Source organism: Natator depressus, chromosome 2 (genome assembly GCF_965152275.1).
Source record: "Natator depressus isolate rNatDep1 chromosome 2, rNatDep2.hap1, whole genome shotgun sequence".
Lineage (NCBI taxonomy): Eukaryota > Metazoa > Chordata > Testudines > Cheloniidae > Natator > Natator depressus.
Genome location: NC_134235.1, coordinates 159,848,658 through 159,860,439, shown reverse-complemented (window position 1 = coordinate 159,860,439; position 11,782 = coordinate 159,848,658). Strand labels below are relative to the sequence as shown.

General features: G+C 39.6%; 1 protein-coding gene across 1 annotated transcript; it reads left to right on the top strand.

The window, feature by feature from the left end:
- Positions 1 to 916: 916 nt before the first annotated feature.
- Positions 917 to 1,864, top strand: LOC141981889 (putative protein FAM10A4). The gene has a single exon (XM_074943515.1). It carries the CDS (start codon positions 917 to 919, stop codon positions 1,862 to 1,864), a length of 948 nt encoding a protein of 315 aa, XP_074799616.1.
- Positions 1,865 to 11,782: the final 9,918 nt, after the last annotated feature.

Below are 11,782 nucleotides of genomic sequence, written 5' to 3'. Positions count from 1 at the left end.
GTGTTATTCTAAAGAGTATAAAATTTCCTACTGAAAATTTATTTTATTATCCAAAATTATTATCTGTCCTCTGTTACAGTTTACACTGAATTATCAAGTGTAAACTGTATGTATCTTGCCTATCTAGGGGTGAGGAAATAAAGAATCGGAAGACACAATCATCTCGCCATTAAAAAAAAATGTACTGGACAGATATTACTCAAAATTAAGGAAAAAGCTTCCTTCCTTGGTCAAGAACCAATCTGCTGTGTTTTGACACAGAGGTAATTAATAGTAAATATACTGTAGGAGCCTTTAATGGAAATGCTGATACAGCTTGGCTATAGTGCCTCAAATCTGGTGTTATAGTTACTACAGTTGTCATAATAAAATAATGAGAGGTAAAATATTCTATAATCACTATATGATTGTATCTATGAATCCCATACAGTTAAAAATGTTATATTACCTTCTATATAGCAATGCAAGATCTCATATTCTTTAAAAAAATAAAGGGATCAAACTAATCTTATTACTTATACATATATTAATAAAAGGTGATAAAATTCCAGTACAAATATAGGTGGATGTTCAGCCTCTTTCCCTTTGTGCTTTCCTATAATATATGTAGTTCAGTGAATGCATGCCTGATGATTAAATAGATAAAAATCTTTTTCTGGGTTCAGATGACATCATCAGAACTTTTATGACATAACCAGAGTTGTAATAGAGAATGACACCTTCAAAAAACTACCACAGACGTATTTGCAAACTGCGGTATAAAGACCACAGTCAGAAGGGAATATATAAGTCTAGTTTGTTCCTCCTTGGTGAAGTCTCACATTCAGTTAGTAGTTAAGCAACTGCTACAGCTTTTATCTTTTCCTTCTGACCCACCACAGTCTGTGTTGCCCAGCTTCCTTCCGGCCAAGGCACCATGGATCCGAAAAAAATTAATGAACTTCAGGCCTTGGTGGATCTTTACAGACAGGATCCAACTCTTTTGAGGGCCAAGCAATTGAGTTTCCTGCGGGACTCTATAGACAGCATGGGAGATACCATATTATGTTCAGTGAAACATGCCTCTGCAAAGAAGACATTAAAGGAGCAAGGGAAACAACCAGAAGCAGCTGAGAGTGAGGAGAGTGACTTGGAAATTGAGGATGAAGGTGTTATTGAACCAGATCTGGATGATCCCCAAGAAATGGGAGATGAATATTTGGAAATAACAAATGAGATGATAGACCAGGCCAATGAAAAGAGGGAACACGCCTTTGCTGCCCTGGATGAAGGTGAACTTCAGAAAGCTATTGACTTGTTCACAGATGCTATCAGGCTGAATCCTCAGTTCACCCTCTTGTACGTTAACCGAGCCAGTGTCTTTGTGAAACTACAGAAGCCAAATGCTGCCATTAGAGACTGTGACAGAGCCTGTGAGCTTAACCCCAATTCAGCACAGTCTTACAAGTGGAGAGGGCAAGCACACATGCTTCTGGGGCATTGGGAGGAGGCAGCCCAAGACTTTACCTTGTCATGTCAACTGGAATACGATGAAGACACCAATGCCATGCTAAAGAATGCACAACCAAGGGCTGAAAAGATTGTTAACCATCGGCAGAAGTATGAGCGTAAGCGTGAATTAAAGGCACTCCATGAGATGCTGGAAAGGGTAAAATTGGCCTTGGAAGAGCAAGAGAGAACCCAGGAAGAGGAAAGTACCTGGCAATGGATGATTAGAATCTGGTGGAAGTACTTTGACTTTTTTACAACCATTCTGGATCCAAGGATTATAATAGCATGGGCGGATGTGACCTGGAATCCAGATAACATTTACAAATACCAGAGCGACCGCAAGTTCATGAAGTTCATTGGCCAGTATGACTGAACTCAGAGGTCAACCATAAATGGCCTTTTCGTTCAAATAAATTTAAGGCTTACGGCAAAACGTGATTTTTCCTTTGTAATGTCTCTTTAAGGCAAGGGCTATATATAGTTTTTTTACCAGTATAGTTATTTCACTTAAGGGTTTTATTTTTTATTTTATTTTGATTGATTTTATTTTTAAACCAAACACTTCTATCAGTACATCCCCTACTGCGGATGTAGTAGGCTTGACAGAATTTGATTTTCTTAGAATTTCAATAGATGATATTCATGTTTATTTTTAAGCATTTTTCTTACTTTAATTTATTTAAATTTTGTTGGGAATTATGGGGCTCAGACAATTATTAATGACAGACATTGAGTTTCAAAAAAGTTAAAGCTTTATTACCATTAACACACTGATTGTCTATCACATGTAAAAAAATACAAAGTAAATACCCTTAAATCAAACTCTAAATTATAAAGCATTTTTCTTACTTTGCCTATATGTACATTTCTATGATTATCAATTGACATATTTTTTCATCTGTGTGTGTGCAAGCTGAAATCAATTTTTACCAACACATTGATAAAAATCTTATCCTTTGAAGCCTAAATAGAAAAGTACTTTATATTAGTATAGCTTATTCCTTTTCCTGTTTGGGAATAGCTATACTGGTATACAGGACCTTTGCAATTTTCAAAAGTGCACAGTATTGGCCTAATTGCGCTCCCATTTAAGTCAGTTGAAAAATTTACATTGACTTCAATGGAGGCAGAGTTGTGCCAAGACTGAGTGCCTTTGAAAATCTCATGTTTAACCAATGAAGCATTCAGTGCTCTGCCACAGTATTTAATTCAGAAACCAGACATGGGGGGAACAGAGCTTTAATGAGAAGATATCATTTAACATCTTCATATTTTAATGAGAGCAGGCCCTTTTTTCCCTTCATTCTCCATCACTGCCACTTAGAATTTTACCAGACTTTCTCCACAACTTTGTAAACAAATCATTTATATTTGGAAACCAAGTTATGTTTTGGGTCAGTTATATTTCCTAAATGAATTTGCAGTAGTAAAAGCTCCTCTCAGCAAAAACTTCTAATAGTAGCAGAAGCAATCTTTCTTCAGGGAATTTAACCTTTCCCCATTAATACCAGTGATGCTTTCAAAATTGCTGATGCCATCAACAAAAATCAATACAAGACTTTCTTTTGCTTAAAATATACAACAGAAGCATGAGCCTCTTGTAGAAATTCAGTATCTCCAATATCACTTACAAAGTTTTTAACATTTGTCAGAAGTTTCCCGTCACTTATCACCTCTGCCCTTCTGTGGAGAGATAAGTGAAACTAAATCAAATAATGAATAAATGGATTGGCTATTGCCCAACTTTTTACAGAGGTTAGGGATACCCTGGTCTTATCCATCACACAATGAAACCCCATTTCCATAAGTGCATTCTACACAAGGTGACAAATAATCCTGGAAGTGAAATTTCAGCAGCAGTTAATTAAACCTTTCTAGAAAAATCCAAGAAGAAAGGACAAAGTGTCACCAAGAGAGCATATGAAGAGGTTGCAGAAGAAGTGTGGGAAGCATAAATTATACAGTGGTGGCTCTAGATTATGGTGACCAGAAAGCTAATGTTAAAAATCAGGACAGGGGGTAGGTGGGTAATAGGAGCCTATATAAGAAAAAGACCCAAAAATCGGGATGGTCCCTATAAAATCGGGACATCTGGTCACCCTACTCTAGATGCTTCTGTCATTCAAAAGCACAATAGAGGTTTAGTTGTTCTGTCTTTTCTTTTTAATGTAGATAAACATTTTCCAAAGTTGGAAATAATCTACACTGCAATAAAGATGTGGCTGGAGGGGGATCTCATAAGTACAAGAAAAGACAGAAAAGATGGGTAACACAGCAACAGCACCAAAGGTACTAGGGGACAGATTCTGCTACTCTTCCTTACAGGGGCCTATGTGATGCAGAGGGTTTATATTGTATGATCATAATGATTTCTTCTGGCCTTAATATCAATGAATTGCTAAGTACTTAATTGCATGTGATGTGAGGGCTCATTGAAGTCAGCAGGACTTCTCAAGAAAGTAAATACTCATCAGTGTGAGTAAGAGGCTGCTCCATTTAGACCTTAATAGAATTTAAAACAAACTATGTAACTCCTGTTTTGCACCAGTGACTGGTACAGCCAGAGCTCACCTTATTTTTGTACAAGCAGCTAAAGCACATTTGCGAAGTATTTGGGAAAAGGAAATGGAGAGGGATGGACAGACTTTCTGAGGCTTGCTAATAGTAAGAAGTCTAAGGAGTGTTTATCATGAATGTGGAACAGTTTTATAGAAAAGCGTGAGAAACATGTTTACAATGTAATTGATCTGTGGGAGAATGAGCACTGTCTTTTTAAATCTGCAGCCATAAGCCAGGCAGAAAGGAGGTTGGGGAAGTTTATAGGCAGAAAACGTTCCATGATCCAGGAAGTCAGAATACATTAGGATAATACTGTTTCCTTATTCTAATAATGTTTCTTCTAGGTGTAGAAAAGAATAACTTTGTGATTCTTACCATTGTCATATGACAATTCCGAGGGTAATTCATTACTAAAGAATTTATTACATCCCATTATAGTCTATGCATTGACATTCCAGATGAACTGTTTCTTCAGAGTAGCTGCTGAGAGAACTTTCTAAATGCAGTCAGTGTGCTCTGGTGTGGGACTGCAGCCTCCTCAGATTTCTTTGTGATGCTGGATGCTTTGGGGAAACATTGTGTCCCTACCAAAATTTCAGGTGATGCCATGTAGCTATGATCCATCTGACTAGCAGACAAGGATTCAGTTTGATTTCCCCTGCATCTCTGCTGGACTGGAGGATCTGGTCCAAGTTCTTTGAAGTACCATCAAACTACTTCATACTTCAGAACCCCGCTATAATTTCATCTTATACTTCAGCCTCAGAATAGAGCTAAACAATTCCAGTCTAATGGAAACCTGCTGTTCTGTGCTCATGTGTATTGGTCCCCTTTTAGAGCTCTGGTTCATACTAATATATTTAATCTGTGTCATTACAGAAACAGTGTAGCAAGCAGAAAAGTGAGAAAGACTGGAGAATGGACTGAGCCCCAGAACTCATATCTAAGATCTAAGGAGTTTTCTGTGGGAGGGACAGCTAAGGTTGTGTATCAGAGAAAAGAGGAATTCCATTGGTTTTAACTGTGTATTATTTTGGCTTGAGAGTTTGGTGAGCTTTATTTTTAAAATCGACTTTCATGCCAGCTGGATTTTCTCAAAGATGTCACTACAGCTTTGCCTAAAACCACTTGTACTGCAGAAGGCTAGAAGTGAAAACACTACCATATAGTTAGGCTTGGCAGAGTTCCATTTATATATATATATATATACACACACACACACACACAGAGAGATATAATTATATACATAGATAATTTCAATGGATAATACTGGTTTATTTTAAAACATTTTTTCCTATTTTTTATCTTTTTTTAATGTTCATAGTTGTGGGAACTTGAGGAGTCAAACAATTTTTTAGTGATAGTAGAGAGATTCAAAAAGTTAAATTTTATAACTGTTAATAACAGTTTATAAATGTTATAACTGTTAGTCAAGTTGTCAATACCACATGTCAAAATATACAAAGTAAATATCCTGAAATCAAAGTCAGTTTTGAAGCAGCATTTTTCATTTTGCCTATCTGTACATTTCACTTATTATCAATGGAATTATTTTGTCACTGGGTATTTGGTGGTGGAATCGATGTTTATCGACATTTACTGAAAAAATCTAATCCTTCAAAGCCTACATATTGTGCTCAGTTTAAGCATCTCAAATTTTTATTGACTTCAGCCATGCAACAATACAAATGGAATTTGTTAATCTCTTGATTAAATATCAGAGAGATTACTACAGCACTATACAGAATACAGAAAGAACAGATACACCAAGGGTGGTAATGTAATGTAAAGAGCTGGCCTCGATCTCTCTTTCCCCTGTAACTGCTGGGATACCAGTAGTTTGCACTGCCTAACCTAATTTTTCAAGCCCTCTGTCTTGTATAGAGTACAAGACCAATCCCTCCCCCACATTTCTGGAGGGAAAATCCTTTCACACGATTAATTTCACTATATGTTCTGTTTTGACATTTTCATTTTACCGAATTACTTATGGGATTTCTTTTATGGTATCTTTAGGTTACATGATTAATAAGATAAAGTGAATTCTAATCCAGTCATTATTACTGAGAGTTATGACCACTGGCAGTTCTTTCTGAGTTAAAAACTACAGAAAATGTTTGCAATAACAAGTACCTCTTATCAATCACCCAGTCTTGTTTAAACCATACTTCTATAAACAACTGTTTATCAGTTTAAGAGGTCTTTTCCCTAGACATGTATTTTCCCACAGACTGGGAAGCACCTGCCATAATGAAGTGCAGCCAAATACTTGATCACATGAAGTTTCTGAAAAAAGGTCACTCACAGGTCAAGAGCCAACACTCTGATCCTTAGAATTCAGACACACTCTTTGCTAATATTGTAAAAGATTCTGGGGGAATAGTTAAAATGCAAATGAATTTAATATACAAGAAAAAGAGGAATAAGGGAGTAATATTTACTAACAGGTAATAACAGAATAAATAAAAGAGTTACCTATTCTGTAACTGTCATTCTTCAAGATGTGTTGCACATGTCCATTCCATTTCAGATATGTGTAGGCCCAGCACACAGTTGTAGGAGGTATTTCCCTCAGCAGTAGCTGTCGGGGCAGCACATGCACCTTCTGCTGCCTTGCACTCGTGCATGCTGGTAAAAAGGACAGAGCCGCCCCCGAACCTCCTTAGTTCCTTATTACCAGATTCCTCCAATCAAAAGTGAAAGGAGAGTGAGTTGCGAAATGGACGTGTGCAACACATCTTAAAGAATGACAGTTACAGAACAAGGACAGCTTAGTAACTGGTCTTTTTTAATTCAAGTGATTGCACATGTCCATTCCGCTTTAGGTGACTCATAAGTGGGATTGGAGTCTATCTGAATAAAGACTGAAGGACTTCACATCCAAATTTGGCATCACCTCTAGATAGCTGAGAGATGGCATAATGAGAGGCAAAGGTATGGATGCAAGACCCAGTTGCTTTATTACAAATTTCCAGAATAAGCACTTGAACTAGAACGCTGCAGAGGTTGCATGAAATCTGGTTGAATGTGCTAGCAGCTTGGTGATGTTACATCAGCCAAATTATAGCAAATAAAAAAAAATACAAGAGGAGATCCATGAGGAGATCCTTTGAGAAGAGACTGGAAGGCCTTTCATTCTGTCTGAAATTGCCATGAACTGTGAACATGACCTAAATGGTTTAGTCCATCCAGGTAAAAAGCTAATGCCCTCCTAACATCTGAAGTGTGGAGTGTCTCCTTATCCCTATGACTATGAGGCTTAGGGAAGAAAGTTGGTAGGATGGGCCTCGGATCCAAAACAGTGGCCAGCATCATCTGGTATCTTAGCTGTGGAAGGAAGGCCTTGTTTTCTGTATAATCCAAGAGAACTCCAATAAACACTATACTTTGTACAGGTGACAGAATTGACTTCTCAGTGTTGATGAGCAACCCGGCATTGAAGGTGGACTAAGTGACCAACAGGCTGGACAGCACCTGAGGCTAGGACCTTCCTCTGACCAATCAGTCATCCCAGTAATGAAACACTTGAACTCCTGAGATCTCAGCAATGCTGCCACCACTGCCACACACTTTGTAAACTCATGTGGGGATATGGACAGGGCAAATGGTAGTACTACAAACTGGTAGTGGGATTTTGATTACCACAAATCTGGTAAATTTCCTGTGGCTCTGATGTAGTCCCACATGAAAATATGCATCTGTTAAATTGATGGCACTATACCACAGTTTTTAGGGAGAAGATAATGAAAGCCAAGGTGACCATTCAAAACATTATTTTCTTCATGTATTTGTTCATCTCTCTCCAGTCTAAAATAGATCTGAGAGACCATCTTTTGTTTTTGGGATTGGGAAGTAGTGAGAATAAAACCTCGTCCCTCTGAGAAACAGAGGAGCTTCCTCTGTGGTTCTCCCACAGGAGAACAACCTCATGAGACTGGTCCCTGAAAAGGAATGGGAAAGGGAGAATAGAAATTAACTGAATGGTGTATCCCAATTCCACCGTGCTTAAAACCCACTGATCTGTAGTAATGCAGGACCAAGCATTTAGGTAATGGGACAGCAGGTTCGCAAACAGTGGGGTAAAAAAGGCTAAGAGAGGCTGACACTCTGGAAAATGATAGACTGTCTTGAACAAACACATTAAAATGTTTGCTTAGAACTCCCTGGCTGTCTAGATGAACTTGAGAGCTGCTGCAGAAGAAGCGGGAGGCAGATGATCTTCTCCTATAATTTCTGCCTTTTTTTCCTAGCTAGGTCCTGGGGAATGAGGCATGAAAGCTGAATAATGATGAGGTTGTTGAAGTCAGAACTGCTTCCTCTCTAGGACAGGTGTGTAAATGCCCAAAGATTTGTGTGTCACTCTAGAGTCCTTCAGGCTATGCAGCTTGTCACCTGTCTGCACAGAAATGAGTGACAGACACTCAAAGGGCAGGTCCTGTATAGCCTTTGGACCTCTTGAGGGAGATCTGATGACTGGAGCCACAAATATCTGCACATTGTAATACCTGATGCCATGACCCAAGCTGCAGAATCAGCAATGTCCACATTCACCTGGAGTGAGGTCCTGGCCACTAATTTGTCCTCATCCACCAATGATAAATTCCTGTCTCACCTTCTTTGCTAATGTGCCTTTCAACTCCCATATATAGTCCCAGAGATTAAAGTCATAGCGTCCCAGCAGTACCTGCTGGTTAGCAATCCTGAGTTGCAGACCACATAGAATAAAGCTTTCTGCTGAAGAGATCCAGCTTCTTTGCCTCTTTTCTTTTGGTGTAAATTCCTCCTGACCCTATCAGTCTCTCTCTTGTTGGCAGCTGAGATCTTGAGGTACCCCAGAGCAGGGTTGTAAAACAAAGCCTGTGAGGGGACATAGTACATTGTCTCTGCCTTTTTTGCTGTGGTGAAGGGAATATGGGGTCTGTCAAAGCACCTTGGGGGGCTCCAGGATAGCCTCAATAATTGGGAGAGCCATTCAAAAAGGTCCCACAGAAGCTAAAACATCCATGGTCTGTGAGTCGTCTCTTAAATGTCTTCCACCCAGATATCTAAGGCAGAAGCCATCCTTCTTTAAAAGGTACTAATGGGCTGTAAAATCATCCAGTGGAGGCAAAGAATCCTCCAACACCATTGTTTTTTGGGGCGCTGAAGAGTAAGCTAAATCCAGCTGTGGTGGCGCCTACTCCCATTCCCCTAAAAAGAAAGTCACCACAGTGATTTCTTCCTGCTCAGTACCGAGTCCAGTACTGGTAGTGGCTACCTCCTGTTCTGGGCTGGGTAGTTCCCAATGCCTACTGGGATGAAATAGAGGGGGGAGGTGATTGACCTGGTAGTGGGGTGGGAATCACCAGGGGTTCCAGAATGGCCACTGATAAGGCCCTAGGAACTAATTTTGTCCAGGCTATGGGTCTCTTCCTGTTGGCTAGGATGGAGCCTATGGTGGGTACCAGGGATGGTAGGCACCAAAAGGGGAATGGTGCCATATGTGTTGTGGCTGCAACTCAGAGAAGCTGATCTCTGAGTCCAAAGATGAATCCACCTCCTCCAACCAAGGGAGCACTCATGCCCTCAGTGCTGGGGATTGGTTTTGGGAGCCTGGAAAAATGTATACTGGGGAAATCCTGACTGAGTTCCCTCTGGATGATACTGCTCATAGGAGCATGTGGGAGAGGTACAGTGATGTGGGAGAGTGGACTACCCCCAGTACCACATGCTGTGATACCACCGGTAAAGAAAACAGTAGCCACCATTTCCAGGCATGAATACTTTTTGATTGTGGACAAGACCTGTAGCAGTTCCTGGGCTGCAGCACAAGCCTCCACAGTAAATGCTACATGAATAGACTCTTACTGGTCAGACATTCATGTAGGAACTGATGAAGTAGATGGAGCCGCTTCAGGAGCCAGTCTCAACAAGGCTGGAGATAGCACTTCTCCTGAACTGATGACTGCATTGTAGAGTGCCTCAGCCCCGAGTGCACTCCATTGCCTTTGTTCTTGCTGGACTTTGGTGCTAAGGACCGCCATTTCTCAGATAACAAGTCCTTGGATATGTGTTTTTCGGTGCCTCTTCCGTGGCGGATGATCAGCCCCGAGGCTCAGTCAAAACAGGAGAAGCATTTCTGATGGATGCACATGTGCTTGTTAACTGCTCCAAAAGGGAAAGCTCGAAAGGGTGAATGCGGACCTGCCTCCATCAGCAGAAACATAAGCCTGGCCTCCCTGTCTTTCTTGGTTCTAGACTTAAAGTCTCTGTACATTTGAAACTGATCACTGATGTGAGTCTCCTCGAGACACTTCAGGCAACTGGAGTGTAGTCACTCACTGGCATCAGCTTATTTGCCGGAGTGGCAGGGCTTGAATCCTGGTGACTGAGACATGCCCCTGCACTGGTCCTGGTACCCAGTAACGGGAACCAAAGGGTTAATAAAAACACTTAAAAGGAAAACTTATATCAATAACTAACTAGCACCATAAACTACTAAGCCTACTAAAAACGGATATGTACTACATAAAAAGATAAAGAAAACTTGTGATATTAAAACCACGTGCTCCAAAAACAATCACAGGCAGTAAGAAGGAACTGAGGGGGCTTGGGAGCAGCCCTCAAGAGAGGCAGTAGAGGGTGCATGTGCAGCTCCAATGGGTACCACTGAGGGGAAAATCTGATGAAGAAAAATTTGATTTATTCTTGAAGTATACATTACTTACAATATTATGTGCATCAGGCAGTAAATAATACAACTATTATGATATTTTGGTACATCTCTTCCATTTCTGTAAGCTTTTTCTAAATAGTATGTGATGTCATATTTTTAATAGGACTAAATGTAAACAGAAGGTAACGCTTCCCCTAACCATTTCTGATTAAACAATATTTTTAAAGGTAGGGAAAAAATGTTGAAATGAATTCTGAAAATAAGCATATTTCCATTATTCTACCACATTGCAGATTTTGGCCAGCTATTTTCCTTTTAGCAGCAGAAACTGGGTACCATATGTCCACCTCTCATTTAGCATTGGTATTTATCTTATTTGGAATAATAACGAGAAGAACTAAATGAACAGCCACCAATTTTCTGGTAATGTACAGTCATCTTTTGTTTTGTTTTTTTAAATTAGCACTCTGACTCCACTGCAGTCAGAAATGATTTCTTATCAGCCTCCGACTTCTTTGCTTTATTCATATTTAATAAGAATTCCAAAATGCTAACTTAGAGCCTATTATGTTGCACTCAAAACCTGCTGTTATACTTTGTGGAATTCAGTGCTTTTGTGTGATAACACAGTGTGTCAAAAGAGATAATAAATAATGACATAACATTACAGTGACTCCAGTTTTTTGTTTTGTTTTGTTTTAACTGCAGATCAGGTGCTGTACACAGAACCTACACAGACAGACTTGCAAAAATCAGATCTAATCCAAATACTATTACACAATAGCACCAGGAATAGCAAGTCATAGCAGCGGGTAGGAAAGGAATATGTGTGTTGCCTCCCTTCTTACAGTTTTTCTAAAGCAAATTCCATCTTGCTGTTGTCACCGGGCTGTTAGAGTGAGAACGAGCAGATGGTTAATCAATCCCAAAATGCCCTTCAGGAACTATAACAGCTGTGTATGGTCAGCACTAGTAAACACATCCAGAATAAAAGTAAACTGGGAACTGCACAGCATGAAAGTACAATAATTTCCTTGCCAGGTTACAATGAAATTGCCAGTGTGCAAGCATTTCTTA